This window comes from Pseudochaenichthys georgianus, chromosome 18 (genome assembly GCF_902827115.2).
Source record: "Pseudochaenichthys georgianus chromosome 18, fPseGeo1.2, whole genome shotgun sequence".
Classification (NCBI taxonomy): domain Eukaryota; kingdom Metazoa; phylum Chordata; class Actinopteri; order Perciformes; family Channichthyidae; genus Pseudochaenichthys; species Pseudochaenichthys georgianus.
Window position 1 is genome coordinate 21262361 of NC_047520.1, and position 25705 is coordinate 21288065.

The 25705-nt window shown below is 43.9% G+C and overlaps 1 protein-coding gene across 1 annotated transcript; it reads right to left on the reverse strand.

Moving 5' to 3' along the window:
• Window positions 1-10301: 10301 nt before the first annotated feature.
• Window positions 10302-17425, reverse strand: kcnk7 (potassium channel, subfamily K, member 7). The gene is made up of 3 exons (XM_034105802.1): window positions 17089-17425; window positions 11591-11986; window positions 10302-10549 (listed from the first exon to the last, which is right to left on the reverse strand). Exons 1-3 carry the CDS (start codon window positions 17423-17425, stop codon window positions 10302-10304), a joined length of 981 nt encoding a protein of 326 aa, XP_033961693.1.
• Between the last annotated feature and the right edge of the window lie 8280 nt (window positions 17426-25705).

A 25705-nucleotide genomic window follows, 5' to 3' on the forward strand; every position in this document is an offset into this window, starting at 1 on the left:
CGTAAGAATGTCATTGTACAGTGCAACTTCCTGTTAAACATACTGTATGACAATACAATATCTTGAAAATAGCTCATTATAGGGCAAAAGAAGTGATCCTGCTAAGCTAAATTCTGGGTTTCATTTCCAAAATTCCAAGATGTAATTAAAAACATGTTGGTTAAAGACATGGATAATAAAGACTGGGAGCAGGGAACACTGTAAGTACTGTATAGCCTCATAATCATAACATTTTTCCATAGCCTTATCTCAGAGCAGTTTCTTAGTGTTAATATATTTATTTTCTGTCCATATTGTACATTTTACAAAAAATATGGACAATATGGATTCATGGACACATGAAAAAACTACCATGTGTAGTTTGCCATGTGCTCTGAACTTAATCTCGATTTGGAGTTTGGAGGTGAAATAAGGTAAATCCACGAGTCTCATTATCAACATCATATGTTTGTTGATAAAGAATTTCACACCTTTAACCTAGATGTAAATACTTGAAATGTCAAGGAGGTGACCTAAGAAAGACTTGACATCACACTTGAGGAAGCCAGAGAGCGTGTGTGTGTGTGTGTGTGTGTGTGTGTGTGTGTGTGTGTGTGTGTGTGTGTGTGTGTGTGTGTGTGTGTGTGTGTGTGTGTGTGTGTGTGTGTGTGTGTGTGTGTGTGTGTGTGTGTGTGTGTGTGTGTGTGTGTGTGTGTGTGTGTGTGTGTGTGTGTGTGTGTGTGTGTGTTGCCAGGGAGGGGCAGTGCTGGGCACAGACTGAGATTCATGGCGGCCCCCTCCCAGTCCTCTGTGCCTTGTACAAACACAGCCATAGTAGAGAACACACAGCAGGCCTCTGTGCAGTGTGACCCTTCAGTTAGACGTTGATTAAAGGACCATTTTATTTAAGTGTACCGTTCAAAAGGATCTGTGCAGAAGAGTGTGGGATCATCACTTCAAATCAGTTTTCTGAAAAGCTGAATATGGTCTTTTTATGTGTATGGGTGTACTGGTTATGTTAAAAGAGCAGTGGTGGAAGAAGTCATCAACACACAGGAACGCGCACATGACCAATGAGGGCACGAGACAAGTTTGTGCACAGATGGAAGGCTGACAGGCAGGTAGGCCATCCAGTTACTTTAGCCGGCTCAGATGATTGGTCGTGCTTATTACAGTGCTACGGCTTCCACAGATGACATTTTTGTATGGATTTAAGATATTCATTGCTATCGGGACGTTCAGAGCATTCCATGGAATATAACAACACGTGTTTCTGAAGTGAATTACCTACCATACCTTTAAAGTACTAAAACTAATGGTGCATTTCCACTACAGCACGGTTTAAGCGTGCCGTGCCGTGCCCGGCCCGTTTTTGGTTGCGTTTCCACTAGGCGAAAAGCCTTTTAAAATGCGTGTTTTCTGAATGGAGATCGGCTAAGCTAACGCAGTATATGCTCCAACCAACACATCCTCACTCCCAGGTCGGCCTATGTTGACGTTATGTCAAGTCCCCTGCCGGCTTTTTCCAACGCAAGGGGGGGGGCCTTAGCGTCCATTTCTAACGCAAGGGGGGGGCCCTTAGCGTCCATTTTCAGCTTTCCGGGATGTCCATGTGCTTCTATGGACGCTCATGGAAGCACGGCATTCGTTTGTGTCGACTGCCCTTAAAGGCAATGAGAGCGTCCATTCTCATTGGATAACAGAGAATTGTACACCCGGAAGTAAATATTCCCCTTACTGACGATTGATTTTACAGTGATATCTGCACTACTCATCGACTAAAAAACACCAGATTATCCTTGTTAAATACACAACATTGATTGGTTTGAATTGTGTGCAATGCTTTTGAATTTTTCCCCTTCGATTCGGAGAAACAAATCTTTTTTCGGAGTAAAGGATGGCAGAAGACACTACACTACCCAGAATCCCCAGCTATCGTTTGGACTACACCATTAGCTCTGTTTGACGTCACGTGATCTTCACATTTCTCCCTGCAGAAAAAGAAAACATGGCCGAACTTCGTTTTATTCTGGGTGTAAAATGCCTATTTTAAAGTTAGTTTGGCCATTAAAATGCATTTTGATGTCATTTGATGCGAGAAATATGAGTTGTTATTTCAGATGATGTGTGCAGTGGATGTACATGATCTTTAGTTTGCTAGTTATTACGAAGATTACTTCAGGAAATTGCGTCCAACGTTTTCATTGTTACCAAGGTGGTTGCTAGGGACGCTGCTATCGATATTATTTCTGTTATGTTGTGTAACTGTTTAATGGTGTTATCTTTATTGCTACCCCCTTCCCCGTCAATGTATAGTGTTGGTCCACAGCGCAAACATATTAGTTTAACACAATCCGCATCTAAAGATACGTTATTTTCCCCTGTGCAATTCCAGTCTCACATCTCAGAGCACATCGTCATTAACAAATACCGGAAACAGACCGAAAACATTTTTTAAAAATAAAATAATACCTTATTCCGAGTGTGCTTGCTTTTCTCTTTGAAAGTCATCACATAACGGCATTGTAATACACGGTTCGGCTGCATTAAATATTACATATCTGCCGTAGTTCTGTATTTATAGCCCTGATGAGAAGACAAACATGAGGAACTGAAAACGTGACGTGGATCATAAATATATCAGCCATTAAACAACATCTTACATTTCTTTTCACACAATACGTCTCCTTGCAGTATCAACACTAATTTGGCTCACTTTTATATTTGATCCAATTGGTAGATAGGCTGTATTTACACCATAAAGGTGCACAGATGATATAAAGAGACACCTGGTGGTTAAAGCATGTTATTGAATTTCATTATTTTTATTATTAGATATTAATAGGATGCCTATAAAGTATATTCATTACTCGTTATTCTCTACTAATAGTTAATTAAAGACTGTATATAATGACTATTTTGCACATCCCGTTCAAGATTTCAAGATGTTCTAAGGTTTATTGACATATCATATAGGCCTACACAACTATGGTGTAGTTCTGCACTGAATGAAAAACTTGGGTCGCAGGTTCCTCAACAGTGCATTACAAGACATCTATCAATATGTGTGCATACCTCCAGCAATGTTAACTATGTTGAAGCACTTATTTTAACTGATATTATACATAATGTATTATACTCTTATAAGATGTATGCAGATATTTCATCTCCGGCCTTGTCAGGTATTGAACAATCAATAAATAAAGAACACAGAATTGTTAAATATAAAACACAGAATTTGTGTGATTATACTAAATGATTTACAAATAAACACCACTGCATATTTAACCGTTACACATGCTGATGTAACGCAAATGTTCCAACTTGGGATCAATAAAGTATATCTTATCTTAAGCTGATCGATGGCTACTGCCATATTTGCACAATGTGCCTCTGAACCTTGACAAGTGCATGTTTCAGGCTTATCAATTCATGTAATGTAATGTTATCAATTAACAACAGGAGGGGTCACAACCATAAGTCCAGCTATTAAATAAAGCTCTTCTGACCTTAGCTGGCGTGTGGGTATATATATTAATACTGCCCATTATGGGCACAAGCAATTTTCACCCATTTATTAATTATATGTTTTAAATGTGAGTGTTTCCTGTCCCCTAAACCTCCAGGGATGTACACAGTTTAATACTGGCAACTTCTTATTATGGGAAATACGAAAACGTCTTTTAAAACTACAACTCCCAGTAGAGACGTGCCATAGAGAACATGTTGCGAAACAGAATAGCCAGCATGTGTAGTTCTGGGGACAGGGTGGGGGAGGGGGGGGACGCGGTGGACCCGTTCAAATCCAGTTTTGAACAGTCTGCCGTGGTTCCATCCCATTTCAAGTGCTGTTCGAGGCTCGGTAACCCTCGGAGCACACTCTCCAATCACAGAGCTTGAGGACTATCACGGGGTTTGTCAAACAGAGCACATGGTGTAGTCCAAACGATAGCTGGGGATTCTGGGTAGTGTAGTGTCTTCTGCCATCCTTTACTCCGAAAAAAGATTTGTTTTCTCCGAATCGAAGGGGAAAAATACAAAAGCATTGCACACAATTTAAACCAATCAATGTTGTGTAATTAACAAGGATGATCTGGTGTTTTTTAGTCGAGGAATAGTGCAGATATCACTGTAAAATCAATCGTCAGTAAGGGGAATATTTACTTCCGGGTGTACAATTCTCCGTTATCCAATGAGAATGGACGCTCTCATTGCCTTTAAGGGCAGTCGACACAAACGAATGCCGTGCTTCCATGAGCGTCCATAGAAGCACATGGACATCCCGGAAAGCTGAAAATGGACGCTAAGGCCCCCCCCCCTTGCGTTGGAAAAAGCCGGCAGGGGACTTGACATAACGTCAACATAGGCCGACCTGGGAGTGAGGATGTGTTGCTCCAACCGTGCGACTGTATTCTCCATGACACAGGCAGTCTGTGGTTTGTACTTGTTTAACTTCTGTCTAATTTCTGAACAGATATGAAGAGCTGTGAGCTCTGAGGGCTAAGAGCTAACGGCTCCCCGGGCGCTGTGCAATAGCTGCCCACTGCTCCTAGTACTAGACTCCTGGTTCTAGACTCCTGGTACTAGACTCCTAGTAGCCTACTAGAGTCCTGGTTCTAGACTCCAGGTACTAGACTCCTGGTACCAGGAGTACTAGACTCCTGGTGCTAGGATGGGTTAAATGCAGAGTCACTGTGTGTGCTGTGTGCTCTGCATGCGTGACCATTAAAGAGGGTTTCATCCCTCCCAATAGTATTATATTATTATACAGCACTAAGCCGTGCGAGGCCCTGCAGTGGAAATGCGCCATAAAAGTATGATGGTCATGATGATGAACACGGGGGTTTGTTTGGGCAGACTGTCGGACTGCGTGTGCTTCTTGCCTGGTTTCTGTCACGTCATTGAGTTGCATCATGGGAAGTAGAGGCTCCAGCAATTAATACTGTGGAAACACAATAATATATGAATCATTCTTAAGACTTCTGCTTCTAAACGTGAAACAAGTCTTGTGTAACAGAAGAACACAGTCATATCATTAAAGTATAACTACTAAAAGTAAACAACAACAAATTGATGAGTAAGATGAAAATCTTGCTGCATCAGTGTGTGAGGCTGTTTATTCTGGGATCTTCCGCACCCTTCTTATCTTTGCAAACCACACTGAGGCTGACACAGTGGCTTTGAACTGTCTAAACATGTTATTACCTGCTGAGAGGCACACACATGATCAAAGAGTCTTTCCAGAGACCTCCACCTGTACATGAGCTTCTTCTGACACCTTGTGGGCGGTCCTGTACCTGCCACCTTCTCATTTCTGCAACTTTATTTCAACATTTTGGAATGTCAGAAACATATATACCATCAGAAGTATTATCCAACAGTAACAGACACACTGCTTAAAGAGAGTACAAAGGGATGCTGCTGTTTTTTCTATTTCTTTTATTGAAAGTAGCTTCCCCTTAATGTAAGGGACTGCAGTCAAATGATTGAAGTGGTGAGGGCACTTTTTAAAAACAAAATATATATATAAGAAATAACCTCCCCAAGGTTAATCATGATTTCCTTGAACCCTTTTTTATGATAAAAACTGCTAAATCCTTTAGACAACATATTATAAAACAAATATTAAACCGTCACATTTGTACGACTTCCCCTTGGCCTGTAAGTCGTGTACCAAGATGTAGGGAAACCAGGTTCAGAATGTTTTGACTTTGTCAGGTGTAGTACTACTAGAATGTTTTTAAGTACAGGTTTTTTTGATTGTTGAAAATGAAAATGAAATAAATATATTGTGAAAATAAAAGCAAGCAAAAGGCCACGCTCTCTCTAAATGTACAGAAACACAGATATGTTCGGGTCAAACTTAGTGACAAAACAAATTTAAGTGGGGTCTTTGTAAAAACTGTTATTTCAGATTTATAGATGTACAATCTAAGTAGAGCTGCAACTAATTGTTATTTTTTATTATTGATGATAATCATATTTCCTTGATCAACTAATAAATGTATTTTGTTATTAAAACGAAGCAATATAGACTATTGAGCAGGCATGATGCAATGATGTACTGTTACTGTATCCTGGTGTTAGAATGCCCGAGCAGACATGGCGGACAAATAGAAGAAGCAGGCAGGTTGGGGTTTTTCCACAGAAAACTGTTTTAGTTTCTCAACCACGGTGACCACATGGCTGTCCTCCATCACCCACACAGTATACCACCCCTCCTCAACAACACTGACTGCCTTTTATAGGATGTCTCAGATCTTCATTGGTTGGCACATACCATTATCTTTATCCAAGCAAACTATTTACTACCACTATATACACATTTACTAAACATTTCCCCATCAATCTACCAATAATACACACATGAATAAAGCTATGACAATATACATTAATTAACTATATCTATGTGCAAAAATGTTGAACTCCCCCCCGGAGACTACCACTTGCCGTTTCCCTCCCGGAACTATTGTCGCGTTCACACCGCCGGGACTACTCAGTGCCGGGAACTCTTTTGGAACTCTTTTGGTACTTTTTAGTCCCTGCTAGATAGGTGGTACGAACCTGGTGACAAAAGAGTGCCAATTTCTATTCTATTTCTATTGGCTGGGCGAATTGCAAACCACGCCCCGTTAGACTCTGAATTTGTTTTGTTAGGCAGCCATTTTTTTCCTCGCTACAAAACCACATCCACACCTGAGCGAGTAGTTTTTTTGTACTTTAAAGCAGTTATGACCACACGTACTACAACACCGGAGCGGTGGAATGATGAGGAAGTGTCGGCGCTTCTGGCAATTTACTCCAAGGACGGGATGCAGCAGCTTCTACAGAAAGCAGTTCCCAACTCCAAATGTTTTGAGCGATGTTCGCTACTTGAGCTGGGAATCGTGCACAGTGCACACGGATGCCGGGTAAAAATACTGACACCTAACTTGCACTAAGCCGGTGTGTCTGCTGCTATATATATTGCCACTGTTACATTGTTTTGAAACTACTTTATTTTACATTTCACACTGTTATTTAACTTCAATTTACATGCATACGACACACCTGGAACAGCATGATGCCGTTATTGTTATGTATTGACTGTGCAATAAAACAAACAAACTGGCGAAGCTTTATTTATTGTGTCCCACCCCAAATTTGCAGAATAGAAGAATGTGAGAGCAGACCGGTGTCGGTGGTTGAATTTATCAGAAACACAAGTCTTACACACATAAACACAAGTAATTTATCATGTCATTTGTTTTAGATAAATAAGGGAAAAACACCAAACAAGGGTTGATGTCCTTTTCCAAAATCAGCCTGAGGGGGTAATATATAATAAATACATAAAGATAAAGTCCATTGTTATAATGGGGTATTTTATTTGTAAATTACCCTTATGAACTCCATCATGTCTGAGGTCGGAAAGTAAACAAACGCCTCATACAGGGGATGGGCTTTATACCCTGTCACTACCCGATCCGTCACCCTGCCCGATCGGTTCTGCGCATGTGCGAGAGGGTCCGCCATATTGGAAAAAAAAAAGTTTTTTATTTCGGATGTTTTTAAAAAACATTTAAATAAACAAAGTCTTGGCTTTCAGAATATGAAACTTTTATTTCCAAAATCACACGATAAATACATTTTTGAAGCTTGTAAAGGGAAGATGACAGCTCTCACTCGCCATTCACTCCCCCCCCCCCTCCCGCTGACATTATGAATGTAAGCGTATAGTAATCATAGATAACACGGCAGGGTCCGTTACAGTTTGTTTTCATCTGATTTCAAATAAACAAAGTCTTGGCTTTCAGAATATTAAAATTGTTTCGGCAAATTCAGATGATAAATACAACGTTGAAGCTTCGGCATAATTACAAGCGGAGAACGGAGTAACTTGACGTCACAGCGGGCATAACAACAGCCGGTGTTTCTCGTGAGTGTTTTCCCCGGGAAACAAACACAATACACACAAACGCAAAAATACACAAACACACACACTCGCGAGCTTCCCCCGAGACCAGTAATCCAAACGAAAATATCTTCCCTCCGTAGTATTATGATCATTTGCTCCGCTAATAATCAGATCGATGGATTCCAGAGATTTTTCTCAAACATGATGACTCCGAAACAGTCAGTGGGCACCACTTAACAGCCAATCAGAATGAGAATATGTTTCACATGTGACTTATTCAAATTGCGAGTGATTGAGTGACAGATAAAGGTTGTTTAGGAGAACAAGTTTGAGAGTGGCGCTCGGGAAAGGAAATTGTTGAGGGAAAAGGAGTTTCGAGACAAGCAGCTATTACAAAACATGCCGAAGCTTAAAGGTTATTTTAAACCTGTAGGCCGGGATGAGGAGGAAGGACAGATGAGTTCTGTACCGAGCGGCAGCGGTGCCGGCCGCGGGGCCTCGGAGCCAAGTCGGCCGTCTGGTTCTGATAGCGATGGAGTAGCGGGAGAGGAAAAACAGACAGGAGGGACATTATCTGTTGGAGGAGATGGAGAAGACGACGAGGACTTGCGGGAGGGGAGCCAACGGTAACCGGTCAAATACATGAGGGAGGCCCGATACGTCACTGATCTGGAGGAGAGGACCAAGCGCGTGTAGAGCAGAGTGGAGAAGTGCGATCACAGAGCGGAGAAGTGCGATCACAGTGCCTGCCGAGGCTATAAATGACTTTGATTTGACCTTAACCTGCCATCAGCCCCAGGGCCTGATGGCAGGTTAAGGTGGGCCTGCCTATACAGTACAATGATTATATTAACGTGAGCTCTAGTAACGACGTCTCGTCGTTACACCTGGGAAGAGTTAATCAATGGAAACACATCAAATGAAAGCTGAACAAATTTTACATGTGATATATCTAGCTTGTTTAGCTTCTTTTAGCTCAGTGTTTTAGTAGTTGTACCTAATAGCTGGTTTCTAGTAGTCAGGCAGCTGTTTTGATTGAAAAAGGCCAAAGTGCAATACCCGGGGCCTCATTGATAAAGGGATATACGCTCAAAAAATGGCGTACGCCAGTTTCTACGCTATGTTTGCGATTTATAAAATACTAACTTGACAGGAAAACGTGCGGTCCTCCACGCAAACTCGAACCCATGCGTACGCACTAAGCACAAACACGGGAGGGACGAGAAACTGCGACACCGTTGGCAGAAGGAAGAATGGAGAGAAATATGTGGAAATAATATCATAAATAAAACGTTACCTCTCCTGTCCCCGGTACAAACACACTGCCTGAGGAAGGCTACGTGTATTCTTTTGTTTTTCGGACTACTTATTTATTTATGTTGGTGACGATCCGACCTCCATGCTGCTACTCTGGTTCAAACTGCATCCACCAAACAATATGCTTTATCTCGACCTCCCCAAAAGAACCAGAATCTGACACGGTGTGAGATGTCTTTTTTAGCTGTTCTGTCGCCATCTCATGCGATCTCCTTCATAAAGTCAGTCAGAATGAATGAATGGGCGTTTCTTTGACTATTTATAGGCACATCTGGGCGTTACGTGAAGCCCGCAAAAGCTGCAGCGCATTTCGAGTCGATTGTGATTTATAAAGGGAAACCGGCGTAGGAAGTGCCGTACGCACTTTCCTCACCGGTTCGCAATGTTTGGTGAATCGGAAAATGGTGGAACATTTCTGTACCTATTTTTTGGATTTCTACTACGTAAGCAACCTTCCCACGTGAATCCTACGCACGGCGTTATGAATGAGGCCCCAGGTCAGCACCCAACTGCAGACACACACGCTAATAACACACCAACACACATATCATTTGCACGAGACCCAACTAAGAGCTAGAAGAGAATACACATTTGACAAACTCAAGACCCACCTTTTTAATTTAGCTGAACTGAATTGCATTTTATTCTTTTTATTATTCTTTGTTTGTTCTATTCCTATGTTATTCAGTCCTGTGTTGGTATTCAGTGTTCTTTTTCATCACAAAGCTATACTCTGGTTATAACCTGGGAAGGGGGAGATAGTATGGTTTGTGAAGCACTTTGAGTTACCTTTGTGTATGAAAAGTGCTGTATAAATAAAGTTTGGTTTGACTTGTATGGACACAGAACCCAGTACAAATGAATGACCATGTGTAAATGTTTGATAAATCATTCAGCATGTTCACTTTTCATGCATATCATGTTTAATTTTCAGTTTGTTTTGTTGTGGCCAAAAACAATACAGTAATGCAGCATCGAGTCATTTCAAAGGCAGACAACAGCAAAACATGAAACCATTTTGACTTACAAAACAGCTCTTTGTCACAGGCTGGGGTTGGGGGAGGGGAGGGGGGGGGGGGGGGTGTCCAGCTGTGGAGGTCAGGTGGTCTCAGGGCTCTTTCTGTTTGACAGCAGGCGGGCTCATCAGCTCCAGAGGGGTGGAGGAGACGGTGCAGATGGACTGGGAGTACTGAGCCTCCTCCTCCTCCTCGCTCAGGGTCAGCTCACTGAGATGGAGTCCTTCCAGCTCTGCATACTGGGGCCCAGAGAAGAGCCGAATCACCGCACAGACCCGGGGAACCTGCAGGAGCGTGCTCTTCAGAGTAATGACCACCACCAGGCCCCCCAGCAGGTAGCCTGTGGACAGACCAGAACACATGACGACCCATTACTCTGGTGACAAAGACAACAGAGTGGGGAAAGATACATTTCCTCAAGAGGGGATAATAAAATACTTGTTATTAAAAGCCTAATGGCCAGATTGTGAACCCGGAAATGTTGAGTACCCAGAGCTTTATGTTAGAGATGTACAGCAGGGTCCCTGCTGCATATGTTGGGCAGTTTGCAGTTAGCATCAGTTGTTGAGGATGCTCAGTCCATGTCTGATATTTCAAGGATCAGAAATGACAGTTTTAATCAGAAAATAGCCATATTTATAATGAATTTGTTCTATAAACTACATGATTGATTGATTGATTGATTGACGGCTGACTGTTATGAGAGGTGTTAGCACTGATCTCTTGTTCGCTTCAAAGCTGCATTTATTTTTTTGTTTTAGTGTTTTTTGGCAAATGATCACTGCTTGTGATACTGAGCAGCTTTACAAAAGGTTAGTCAGTTGGTCAGAGTTCTCTACGGAGAACTGCTTCCTGCTACTGCTGCAAGCAGGTGAATAAGTGCACCACCAGAACAAGGAGCTGAAAGAGGCTCAAACGCTCTGTGGAGGGTAATGCTGTGAATTGATACAATATATCACAACTAGACTCTAATATACTGTAAGCACCATCGTGATATTAACATAATAAAAACAAATGAATTGTATAATTGTATTGTGTGACACTAAATTGAGTCGGCAAGAGGCTACGTTTGGTTCTTCCTTGTTCCCGATAAGCACTCCATACTGAAGTTCTTTTTTTTGTGCGATCCAAGAAAACCTAACAAATCTTTGCAGCGTGACTTTGTTGACACGGTCAACAAAACACATTGGAACCAAATCCCCCTCTTCGTCCATCACAGGAGCGCGGCACGCAGCAGGTGGACTGAATACCTGAAAGCACACCCATGTGACAGGAAGCGACTTCTTCCAACTGTGTGTGGTGTAATCAAGTCATGGTGACATTAGATATCATCAATGGCTAGCTAAGCATTTATAAAGGACATTTGATCACATGCACTCACATGTGGTGAGGAGTTGGAGGGTCTCCTTGGCCGTCGGGCCCCAGCCCCTCCCCAGAGAGTCCCCCCCCTGGCCCACAGTGCTCAGGATGAGGAAGCAGAAGAAGAGAGCGTCCAGGAAGCTCCAGGCGGGCTCCACCATGCAGACCAGCAGGGCGGGGAGGGGGAAGAGCAGGCAGAGGACCCCCACAGAGAGCAGCCCGGCGTGGACCCCCGCGGCCCGGCTGGAGGACAGACCCCAGACCCTCTGAAGGAGGTGCACAGGAGCGTGGGTGACCACAGGGAGGAGCAGGTGGGAGAGGAGGGTGAGGAGGAGCAGGGTGAGGGGGATCCCCAGGGTGCAGTAGAAGATACAGAAGAGCTTGGCTTCATCAGAGGTGGGGGTGTAGGAGTCCGAACCTGAGAGGAAGAGAGGGAGAGGACTGCAGGGATGAAGGTGAGGAGGTCAGCAAATAGAAGGTATAGATATGCATGTCCTGGGGGAAACATGTATTGGACAGGCTGCGTCCATGTGTACAATGGGTCTAATAAAGGTGTAAAGGTGTTCCATGGGTGTGATCGGTGTATTAATGTGTAATATGTGCGTAACAGGGGTGCAATAAATAATTGCTGTTACATGGGTGTAATATGGGTCAAAAACGGGTGTGATAACAGAGTATTATGGTGTGATACGGTGTGATAACAGAGTATTATGGTGTGATACGGTGTGATAACAGAGTATTATGGTGTGATATGGTGTGATAACAGAGTATTATGGTGTGATACAGTGTGATAACAGAGTATTATGGTGTAATACGGTGTGATAACAGAGTATTATGGTGTGATACAGTGTGATAACAGAGTATTATGGTGTGATACGGTGTGATAACAGAGTATTATGGTGTAATACGGGTGTGATAACAGAGTATTATGGTTGTGATACGGTGTGATAACAGAGTATTATGGTGTGATACGGTGTGATAACAGAGTATTATGGTGAGATACGGGTGTGATAACAGAGTATTATGGTGTGATACGGTGTGATAACAGAGTATTATGGTGTGATACGGTGTGATAACAGAGTATTATGGTGTAATACGGTGTGATAACAGAGTATTATGGTGTGATACGGTGTGATAACAGAGTATTATGGTGTAATACGGTGTGATAACAGAGTATTATGGTGTGATACGGTGTGATAACAGAGTATTATGGTTGTGATACGGGTGTGATAACAGAGTATTATGGTTGTGATACAGTGTGATAACAGAGTATTATGGTGTAATACGGTGTGATAACAGAGTATTATGGTGTGATACGGTGTGATAACAGAGTATTATGGTTGTGATACGGTGTGATAACAGAGTATTATGGTGTAATACGGGTGTGATAACAGAGTATTATGGTTGTGATACAGTGTGATAACAGAGTATTATGGTGTAATACGGTGTGATAACAGAGTATTATGGTGTGATACGGTGTGATAACAGAGTATTATGGTTGTGATACGGGTGTGATAACAGAGTATTATGGTTGTGATACGGGTGTGATAACAGAGTATTATGGTTGTGATACGGTGTGATAACAGAGTATTATGGTTGTGATACGGGTGTGATAACAGAGTATTATGGTTGTAATACGGGTGTGATAACAGAGTATTATGGCTGTGATACGGTGTGATAACAGAGTATTATGGTTGTGATACGGTGTGATAACAGAGTATTATGGTTGTGATACGGGTGTGATAACAGAGTATTATGGCTGTGATACGGTGTGATAACAGAGTATTATGGTTGTGATACGGTGTGATAACAGAGTATTATGGTTGTAATACGGGTGTGATAACAGAGTATTATGGCTGTGATACGGTGTGATAACAGAGTATTATGGTTGTGATACGGTGTGATAACAGAGTATTATGGTTGTGATACGGTGTGATAACAGAGTATTATGGTTGTGATACGGTGTGATAACAGAGTATTATGGTTGTGATACGGTGTGATAACAGAGTATTATGGCTGTGATACGGTGTGATAACAGAGTATTATGGTTGTGATACGGTGTGATAACAGAGTATTATGGTTGTGATACGGTGTGATAACAGAGTATTATGGTTGTAATACGGGTGTGATAACAGAGTATTATGGCTGTGATACGGTGTGATAACAGAGTATTATGGTTGTGATACGGTGTGATAACAGAGTATTATGGTTGTGATACGGTGTGATAACAGAGTATTATGGTTGTGATACGGTGTGATAACAGAGTATTATGGTGTAATACGGGTGTGATAACAGAGTATTATGGCTGTGATACGGTGTGATAACAGAGTATTATGGTTGTGATACGGGTGTGATAACAGAGTATTATGGTTGTGATACGGTGTGATAACAGAGTATTATGGCTGTGATACGGTGTGATAACAGAGTATTATGGTTGTGATACGGGTGTGATAACAGAGTATTATGGTGTAATACGGGTGTGATAACAGAGTATTATGGTTGTGATACGGGTGTGATAACAGAGTATTATGGTTGTGATACGGGTGTGATAACAGAGTATTATGGTGTAATACGGGTGTGATAACAGAGTATTATGGTGTAATACGGGTGTGATAACAGAGTATTATGGCTGTGATACGGGTGTGATAACAGAGTATTATGGTGTAATACGGGTGTGATAACAGAGTATTATGGCTGTGATACGGGTGTGATAACAGAGTATTATGGTTGTAATACGGTGTGATAACAGAGTATTATGGTTGTAATACGGTGTGATAACAGAGTATTATGGTTGTGATACGGGTGTGATAACAGAGTATTATGGTTGTGATACGGTGTGATAACAGAGTATTATGGTTGTGATACGGGTGTGATAACAGAGTATTATGGTGTAATACGGTGTGATAACAGAGTATTATGGTTGTAATACGGTGTGATAACAGAGTATTATGGTTGTAATACGGTGTGATAACAGAGTATTATGGTTGTGATACGGGTGTGATAACAGAGTATTATGGTTGTGATACGGTGTGATAACAGAGTATTATGGTTGTGATACGGGTGTGATAACAGAGTATTATGGTGTAATACGGGTGTGATAACAGAGTATTATGGTGAGATACGGGTGTGATAACAGAGTATTATGGTTGTGATACGGTGTGATAACAGAGTATTATGGTTGTGATACGGTGTGATAACAGAGTATTATGGTTGTAATACGGTGTGATAACAGAGTATTATGGTTGTGATACGGGTGTGATAACAGAGTATTATGGTTGTGATACGGTGTGATAACAGAGTATTATGGTTGTGATACGGGTGTGATAACAGAGTATTATGGCTGTGATACGGTGTGATAACAGAGTATTATGGTGTAATACGGTGTGATAACAGAGTATTATGGTGTAATACGGTGTGATAACAGAGTATTATGGTGTAATACGGGTGTGATAACAGAGTATTATGGTGTAATACGGGTGTGATAACAGAGTATTATGGTGTAATACGGGTGTGATAACAGAGTATTGTGGTTGTGATACGGGTGTGATAACAGAGTATTATGGTGTGATACGGTGTGATAACAGAGTATTATGGTGTAATACGGGTGTGATAACAGAGTATTATGGTTGTGATACGGGTGTGATAACAGAGTATTATGGTGTGATACGGTGTGATAACAGAGTATTATGGTGTAATACGGGTGTGATAACAGAGTATTATGGTTGTGATACGGTGTGATAACAGAGTATTATGGTTGTGATACGGGTGTGATAACAGAGTATTATGGTTGTAATACGGTGTGATAACAGAGTATTATGGCTGTGATACGGGTGTGATAACAGAGTATTATGGTTGTGATACGGTGTGATAATAGAGTATTATGGTTGTGATACGGTGTGATAACAGAGTATTATGGTTGTAATACGGTGTGATAACAGAGTATTATGGTTGTGATACGGGTGTGATAACAGAGTATTATGGTTGTGATACGGTGTGATAACAGAGTATTATGGTTGTGATACGGGTGTGATAACAGAGTATTATGGCTGTGATACGGTGTGATAACAGAGTATTATGGTGTAATACGGTGTGATAACAGAGTATTATGGTGTAATACGGTGTGATAACAGAGTATTATGGTGTAATACGGGTGTGATAACAGAGTATTATGGTGTAATACGGGTGTGATAACAGAGTATTGTGGTTGTGATACGGGTGTGATAACAGAGTATTATGGTGTAATACGGGTGTGATAACAGAGTATTATGGTGTAATACGGGTGTGATAACAGAGTATTATGGTGTAATACGGGTGTGATAACAGAGTATTATGGTGTGATACAGTGTGATAACAGAGTATTATGGCTGTGATACGGGTGTGATAACAGAGTATTATGGCTGTGATACGGTGTGATAACAGAGTATTATGGTTGTGATACGGTGTGATAACAGAGTATTATGGCTGTGATAAGGTGTGATAACAGAGTATTATGGTGTAATACGGTGTGATAACAGAGTATTATGGTTGTGATACGGTGTGATAACAGAGTATTATGGCTGTGATACGGTGTGATAACAGAGTATTATGGTTGTGATACGGTGTGATAACAGAGTATTATGGTGTAATACGGTGTGATAACAGAGTATTATGGTTGTGATACGGTGTGATAACAGAGTATTATGGTGTGATACGGTGTGATAACAGAGTATTATGGTTGTGATACGGGTGTGATAACAGAGTATTATGGTGTAATACGGGTGTGATAACAGAGTATTATGGTTGTAATACAGGTGTGATAACAGAGTATTATGGTGTAATACGGGTGTGATAACAGAGTATTATGGTGTAATACGGGTGTGATAACATTGAAACATGTGTGATATGGGTTTAATGTAGAAAATAGCAATGAATTACATTTCCAAAATATTGAGTGCCCATCTAAGGGTTAGGGTGAAACCTCAAGCTTTGCAATGAATACATTATTTGTGTACTAAAAATGTCACAAAAAGGTCAAGAAATGTCCCATTACCTAAATTCATAAAAAAACAACAGTCCAAGATGCAAAGATTACATTTACCATTAAAGAAGACAGTATGCTCAGCGGAGGACAACACCTTCCGCACTAGAAATAATACATTAGTATTATTTATCTCATCAAAATAAACTCTCCTTCTTTCACTGAGCTAACTTTTAGTTTTTACGCAACTTCAGTGATAATCATAAGTAGCACATATTCATTAGGGGTCAGAAATGGTGCCCTGTAAATGCCAGTTTCTGAACTGTTGAATGTTAAAGCTAGCTGGTAATAAAAAAGTCATGACATGTCTCTGGGGACACATTGACCCCATCAAGTGTAGAACTGCAACTATAGCATGAAAAGCAAAAAGCAACCAGCAAATATTCCAAAAGATCAGCTGGACCCCGGGTGCACTGACTTCAATCTGTGTGAAGGGTTAGACATTTGGAAAGATATGAAAATATGAGCAGGTTCTATTTTCAATTCCTACAGGTTTGATTTACCCATGGTTGTCAGGGTGACGATGACAAAGTAAAGTGAAGAAGTGAAATCATATCCTCTGTCCCCAGCGTCTGCCTTCAGGACGGCTACATCCCTCTGGTGAGCCGAGAGAGCTTTGTCCAGCAGCTCCACCAGACGGCCCCCCCGCACACAGGGGTTCTCCTGCAAGAAGGAGCGCCGCAGCTCCTCCACCTCCACCCTCAGCTGCTGCTCCACCGGCCCCTCCACCGCCCAGAACACCAGACCCCCCAGCAGGATGAAGAGCAGGTAGCACAGCAGCAGGCAGGGGAAGGCCTGGACCCGGCAGAACAGGGCCAGAGAGGAGAGGAGCCGGGCCATCACGGGCTCTGACTACGACCTGAAACCAGACACTGAGAGCAGGTTTAAATATTTAGAGAAAGAGAGCCGGTCACAGAGAGTGTAGGAATACTCTATACAAATAGAAGTCCTGAAAACAAAATGTCACTCAATGTATCAGCATCGAAAATATCCTTCAAGTACCAGTACTAAAGTAAAAGTAGTCGTTGTGCAGATTGGTCCATTTCAGAATAATATATATGATATGTTTTATAATGATTGATCATGAAAGTGTTCTCAGAGCTGGTGAAGGTGCAGCTAGTCTGAAGTACTTTGTAGACTGCAGGGTAGCTGGTGGATTTACTCCAGGTGGAACTAAAGTCTGATTCAACACTTGATTAGATTTCACATCATTCATCCACATCTGTGAAGTAACTAAAGGTATTAAATACATGTAGAGGAGGAGAAGTACACCATGTACCTCCGAACTGTAGAGGAGTAGAAGTTCACCATGTACCTCTGAACTGTAGAGGAGTAGAAGTACACCATGTACCTCTGAACTGTAGAGGAGTAGAAGTACACCATGTACCTCTGAACTGTAGAGGAGTAGAAGTACACCATGTACCTCTGAACTGTAGTGGAGTAGAAGTACACCATGTACCTCTGAACTGTAGTGGAGTAGAAGTACACCATGTACCTCTGAACTGTAGTGGAGTAGAAGTACACCATGTACCTCTGAACTGTAGAGGAATAGAAGTACACCATGTACCTCTGAACTGTAGAGGAGTAGAAGTACACCATGTACCTCTGAACTGTAGAGGAGTAGAAGTACACCATGTACCTCTGAACTGTAGAGCAGTAGAAGTACACCATGTACATCTGAACTGTAGAGGAGTAGAAGTACACCATGTACCTCTGAACTGTAGAGGAGTAGAAGTACACCATGTACCTCTGACTGTAGAGGAGTAGAAGTACACCATGTACCTCTGAACTGTAGTGGAGTAGAAGTACACCATGTACCTCTGAACTGTAGAGGAATAGAAGTACACCATGTACCTCTGAACTGTAGTGGAGTAGAAGTACACCATGTACCTCTGAACTGTAGAGGAATAGAAGTACACCATTTACCTCTGAACTGTAGAGGAGTAGAAGTACACCATGTACCTCTGAACTGTAGAGGAGTAGAAGTACACCATGTACCTCTGAACTGTAGTGGAGTAGAAGTACACCATGTACCTCTGAACTGTAGAGGAATAGAAGTACACCATTTACCTCTGAACTGTAGAGGAGTAGAAGTACACCATGTACCTCTGAACTGTAGAGGAGTAGAAGTACACCATGTACCTCTGAACTGTAGTGAAGTAGAAGTACACCATTTATCTCTGAACTGTAGTGGAGTAGAAGTACACCATTTACCTCTAAACTGTAGAGGAGTAGAAGTACACCATGTACCTCTGAACTGTAGTAGAAGTACACCATTTACCTCTGAACTGTAGAGGAGTAGAAGTACACCATGTACCTCTGAACTGTAGTAGAAGTACACCATGTACCTCTGAACTGTAGAGGAGTAGAAGTACACCATTTACCTCTGAACTGTAGAGGAGTAGAAGTACACCATGTACCTCTGAACTGTAGTAGAAGTACACCATGTACCTCTGAACTGTAGAGGAGTAGAAGTACACCATTTACCTCTGAACTGTAGAGGAGTAGAAATACACCATGTACCTCTGAACTGTAGAGGAGTAGAAGTACACCATGTACCTCTGACTGTAGAGGAGTAGAAGTACACCATGTACCTCTGAACTGTAGTGGAGTAGAAGTACACCATGTACCTCTGACTGTAGAGCAGTAGAAGTACACCATGTACCTCTGAACTGTAGAGGAATAGAAGTACACCATTTACCTCTGAACTGTAGAGGAGTAGAAGTACACCATGTACCCCTGAACTGTAGAGGAGTAGAAGTACACCATGTACCTCTGAACTGTAGTGAAGTAGAAGTACACCATTTATCTCTGAACTGTAGTGGAGTAGAAGTACACAATTTACCTCTAAACTGTAGAGGAGTAGAAGTACACCATGTACCTCTGAACTGTAGAGGAGTAGAAGTACACCATTTACCTCCGAACTGTAGTGCAGTAGAAGTACACCATGTACCTCTGAACTGTAGAGGAGTAGAAGTACACCATGTACCTCTGAACTATAGAGAAGTAGAAGTACACCATGTACCTCTGAACTGTAGTGCAGTAGAAGTACACCATGTACCTCTGAACTGTAGAGGAGTAGAAGCACACCATGTACCTCTGAACTGTAGTAGAAGTACACCATGTACCCCTGAACTGTAGTGGAGTAGAAGTACACCATGTACCTCTGAACTGTAGAGGAGTAGAAGCACACCATGTACCTCTGAACTGTAGAGGAGTAGAAGTACACCATGTACCTCTGAACTGTAGAGGAGTAGAAGTACACCATGTACCTCTGAACTGTAGAGGAGTAGAAGTACACCATGTACCTCTGAACTGTAGAGGAGTAGAAGCACACCATGTACCTCTGAACTGTAGTAGAAGTACACCATGTACCCCTGAACTGTAGTGGAGTAGAAGTACACCATGTACCTCTGAACTGTAGAGGAGTAGAAGCACACCATGTACCTCTGAACTGTAGAGGAGTAGAAGTACACCATGTACCTCTGAACTGTAGTGGAGTAGAAGTACACCATGTACCTCTGAACTGTAGAGGAATAGAAGTACACCATGTACCTCTGAACTGTAGAGGAGTAGAAGTACACCATGTACCTCTGAACTGTAGAGGAGTAGAAGTACACCATGTACCTCTGAACTGTAGAGGAGTAGAAGTACACCATGTACCTCTGAACCGTAGAGGAGTAGAAGTATACCATGTACCTCTGAACTGTAGAGGAGTAGAAGTACACCATGTACCTCTGAACTGTAGTAGAAGTACACCATGTACCTCTGAACTGTAGAGGAGTAGAAGTACACCATTTACCTCTGAACTGTAGAGGAGTAGAAGTACACCATGTACCTCTGAACTGTAGAGGAGTAGAAGTACACCATGTACCTCTGAACTATAGAGAAGTAGAAGTACACCATGTACCTCTGAACTGTAGAGGAGTAGAAGTACACCATGTACCTCTGAACTATAGAGAAGTAGAAGTACACCATGTACCTCTGAACTGTAGTGGAGTAGAAGTACAACATGTACCTCTGAACTGTAGTAGAAGTACACCATGTACCTCTGAACTGTAGTGGAGTAGAAGTACACCATGTACCTCTGAACTGTAGAGGAGTAGAAGCACACCATGTACCTCTGAACTGTAGTAGAAGTACACCATGTACCTCTGAACTGTAGAGGAGTAGAAGTACACCATGTACCTCTGAACTGTAGAGGAGTAGAAGTACACCATGTACCTCTGAACTGTAGAGGAGTAGAAGTACACCATTTACCTCTGAACTGTAGAGGAGTAGAAGTACACCATTTACCTCTGAACTGTAGAGGAGTAGAAGTACACCATGTACCTCTGAACTGTAGTAGAAGTACACCATGTACCTCTGAACTGTAGTGGAGTAGAAGTACACCATTTACCTCTGAACTGTAGAGGAGTAGAAGTACACCATGTACCTCTGAACTGTAGAGGAGTAGAAGTACACCATTTACCTCTGAACTGTAGAGTAGAAGTACACCATGTACCTCTGAACTGTAGAGGAGTAGAAGTACACCATATACCTCTGAACTGTAGAGTAGAAGTACACCATGTACCTCTGAACTGTAGAGTAGAAGTACACCATGTACCTCTGAACTGTAGAGGAGTAGAAGTACAAAGTAACAACAAAATTAAAAGGTCTGAAAAAGTACAAGTGTCTCAATAGTGTACGTGAGTAAATGTACTTAGTTACTTTACACCCAGCCCCAAACTAATTGTTTGTATACAGACAAGGCATATTGGACTCAGAGGAATAAGAGAAAGGTTTATTCTGTGAAAACTACAGCTCTGTATAAATACATGTTTTCAGGTTTCAGGCTTCAGGCCTATGCTACGAAGCTGGTTCAACCTAACCTGGATATGTTTGAGTTAGCCGGTTGGCCTAATCCAAAACATACGCGCTCTCGCTAAACTGTACGACGACGCTGGTTATCAAGTGGATCACTCAAGCCAGCCGTGTCCTATCTAGTTAGGTGCGCGTTCACATGAAAAGGGTGGTATCTGGAGCATTCGACCAATCACACACATGGAGAAGCGCACTGACAGCGCAGCGTCATACTTCCTGAATGAAAAGTGAACTTTAATACTAGTCAAAAATCCATCCATCCATCCATCTTCTCCCGCTTATCCGTGGTCGGGTCGCGGGGGTAGCAGTTCCAGCAGAGAGCCCCAAACTTTCTTTTCCCTGGCGACATCAACCAGCTCTGACTGGGGGATCCCAAGGCGCTCCCAGGCCAGCGAAGAGATATAATCCCTCCACTTGGTCCTAGGTCTACCCCTTGGTCTCTTCCCAGCTGGACGTGCCTGGAACACCTCCCTAGGGAGGCGCCCAGGTGGCATCCTAACTAGGTGCCCGAACCACCTCAACTGGCTTCTTTCGACGCGAAGGAGGAGCAGCTCAACTCCGAGTCCCTCCCTGATGACCGAACTTCTCACCTTATCTCTAAGGGAGACACCAGCCACCCGGCGGAGGAAACCCATCTCGGCCGCTTGTATCCGCGATCTCGTTCTTTCAGTCATGACCCATCCTTCATGACCATAGGTGAGGGTAGGAACGAAAATGGCCCGGTAGACAGAGAGCTTTGCCTTCCGGCTCAGCTCCCTTTTCGTCACAACGGTGCGGTAAAGCGACTGCAATACCGCTCCCGCTGCTCCGATTCTCCGGCCCATCTCACGCTCCATTGATCCCTCACTCGAGAACAAGACCCCGAGATACTTGAACTCCTTCACTTGGGGTAAGGACTCATTCCCTACTTGGAGTGGACAGTCCATCGGTTTCCTGCTGAGAACCATGGCCTCAGATTTGGAGGTGCTGATCCTCATCCCAGCCGCTTCACACTCGGTTGCGAACCGATCCAGTGAGTGCTGAAGGTCGCAGACCGATGAAGCCATCAGAACCACATCATCTGCAAAAAGCAGTGGTGCAATCCTTAGTCCACCGAACTGCAGACCCCCCCCCCCACGACTACGCCTCGAAATCCGATCCATGTATATTACAAACAGGATTGGTGACAAAGCGCAGCCCTGGCGGAGGCCAACCCTCACCGGAAATGGGTCCGACTTACTGCCGAGGACCCGGACACAGCTCTCGCTTTGGGAGTACAGAGATTGGATGGCCCTGAGTAGAGACCCCCTCACCCCATACTCCCGCAGCACCTCCCACAGTAACTCCCTGGGAACCCGGTCATACGCCTTCTCCAAGTCTACAAAACACATGTAGACCGGATAAGCGTACTCCCAGGCCCCCTCCAGGATCCTTGCGAGAGTAAAAAGCTGATCCGTCGTTCCACGACCAGGACGGAATCCGCATTGTTCCTCCTCAATCTGAGGTTCGACAATCGGCCTGACCCTCCTTTCGAGTACCTTGGAGTAAACTTTCCCGGGGAGGCTGAGTAGTGTGATGCCTCTGTAATTGGCACACACCCTCTGATCCCCCTTTTTGAAAAGGGGGACCACCACCCCGGTCTGCCACTCCTTCGGTACCGTTTCCGACTTCCATGCAACGTTGATGAGACGTGTCAACCATGACAGTCCCTCAACACCCAGAGCCTTCAGCATTTCCGGGCGGATCTCATCCACCCCCGGGGCTTTGCCACTGTGGAGTTGTTTGACGACCTCAGTGACCTCCCCCCGGGAGATTGGCGTTGATCCCCCGTCATACTCCAGCTCTGCCTCTAACATAGAGGGCGGAGTTGTCGGGTTCAGGAGTTCCTCAAAGTGTTCCTTCCAACGTCCCAACACTCCATCAGTTGAGGTCAACAACGTCCCATCCTTACTGTACACAGCTTGGATGGTTCCCTGCTTCCCCCTCCTGAGGTGTCGGACAGTTTTCCAGAACAACTTTGGTGCCGCCCGAAAGTCCTTCTCCATGTCTTCTCCGAACTTCTCCCACACCCGCTGCTTTGCCTCGGCCACGGATGAGGCTGCTGCCCTTCGGGCCTGTCGGTACCTTGCAACTGCTTCGGGAGTCCCCCGGGATAACAAATCCCTGAAGGCCTCCTTCTTCAGTCGGACGGCTTCCCTGACCACCGGTGTCCACCAGGAGGTTCGAGGGTTACCGCCCCTTGAGGCACCTAAGACCTTGAGACCACAGCTCCCCACCGCGGCTTCGGCAATAGAGGCTTTGAACACCGACCACTCTGGTTCAATGTCCCCAACCTCCACAGGAATGCCCGAAAAGCTCCGCCGGAGGTGTGAGTTGAAGGCCTCCTGAACTTGGGCCTCCTCCAGACGTTCCCAGTTCACCCGAACTACACGTTTGGGCTTACCAGGTCTATCCAGAGGCTTCCCCCGCCACTCGACCCAACTCACCACCAGATGGTGATCAGTTGACAACTCCGCCCCTCTCTTTACCCGAGTGTCCAAAACATACGGCCTCAGGTCCGATGATACGATAACGAAATCGATCATGGACCTTCTGCCTAGGGTGCTCTGGTACCACGTACACTTATGAGCATCCTTATGTTCGAACATGGTGTTTGTTATGGCCAATCCATGACTAGCACAGAAGTCCAGTAACAAACCACCACTCCGGTTCAGATCAGGGGGGCCGTTCCTCCCAATCACGCCCCTCCAAGTGTCTCCATCATTGCCCACATGTGCGTTGAAGTCTCCCAGCAAGACTAAGGAGTCCCCTTCAGGAGCCCCATACAGGACTCTTTCCAGGGTCTCCAAGAAGGCCGAATACTCTGAACTGCTGTTGGGTGCATAAGCACACACAACAGTCAGAGTTTTCCCCCCCATAACCCGCAGGCGTAGGGAGGCGACCCTCTCGTCCACTGGGGTAAACTCCAACAACGAAGCACCTAACCGGGGACTTGTGAGTATCCCCACACCCGCCCGGCGCCTCACACCTTGAGCAACTCCGGAGAAGAATAGAGTCCAACCCCTATCCAGAAGTAAGGTTCCAGAGCCGACGCTGTGCGTAGAGGTGAGCCTAACCAGATCCAACTGGTACCGCTCCACCTCCCGCACAAGCTCCGGCTCCTTCCCCCCCAGAGAGGTGACGTTCCACGTCCCCAAAGCCAGCTTCTGCCGCCCGGGTCTGGTCCGTCGAGACCCTCCGCTTTCACTGCCACCCGTCTGGCAGCGCACCCGACCCCATCGATGTTTCCCGTAGGTGGTGGGCCCGCGGGACAGAGAAGCGGAGGTGTTGCCCACGTTGCCTTTTCGGGCTGGGCCCGGCCGGGCTCCGTGGCAAGCCCGGCTACCAGACGCTCGCCGACGAGTCCTCCTTCTGGGCCTGGCTCCAGAAGGGGACCCCGGGCTTCCTCCGGGCCGGGTATCCTCACTTCTTGTTTTTCCTTTCATGAGGTCTTTTGAACCAATCTTAGTCTGGCCCCTTGCCTGAGACCAATTTGCCATGGGAGACCCTACCAGGAACACAAGGTTCCAGACAACACAGCCCCCAGGTTCATCAGGGCACACAAACCTCTCTACCACGGTAAGGTGCTGGTTCTTCAGAGAGGACTAGTCAAAAATGAAGAAGTTAAACTTTAAACATCCATGACTTAAAAACTTGATCAGGATAAAAGCCACAGAGCTGCACCTGCAAGGTGAACACAGCTGGCAAAAGAAAAAGTGTTTGAATGCGTACATTAACAGGTTTATGATATCACTGCCCGTCTAAAACACGATCTGACTTCAATTACATTTGTCTCGAGTGTTTCGTCAACTTATGTGTTGCTTAAAATAATACTTCTGCATACAGTATGTGACGCTGTGAGTGTTGCACGGCCAGATACGGCTCAGCTGACTCAGATCAGGAGATATATGATACATTATGAAGTGATGTGCCGCAGACTGTACTTAATGTACTCTGATCCGGTTACTTATGTTGTGGCCGATATTTAAGTAAGCTTTCTTAACGCTAATGTTATAATAGTCAGATTGCTCTGAAGATGGAGGTGATATTCTATTCATGTTCACGTTCACACAGTCGGTGATTTTTGCCGGCCGTCTTTCCTGCGACGGCAGTTTTTCTGTATTTCCTTTCTCCTGTAATATGACTTGATCGCTTTAAACTCCGCACACTGAGCTCTGATTGGTCAGCAGGCGGTGCTTTCACTGAGTTGAGCTCTTAGCCTGCAACCTAACCTGGTCC

Bases quoted from the DNA above. Each gene is read 5' to 3' on its own strand.
- kcnk7 (XM_034105802.1), bottom strand. From the start codon at position 17,425: ATGGCCCGGCTCCTCTCCTCTCTGGCCCTGTTCTGCCGGGTCCAGGCC. The intron at 11,987-17,088 runs GTAAATCAAACC...TCTTCCTCTCAG, and splicing joins CGTCACCCTGACAACCATGG to GTTCGGACTCCTACACCCCC. The intron at 10,550-11,590 runs GTGAGTGCATGT...GTCTGTCCACAG, and splicing joins CCTCCAACTCCTCACCACAT to GCTACCTGCTGGGGGGCCTG.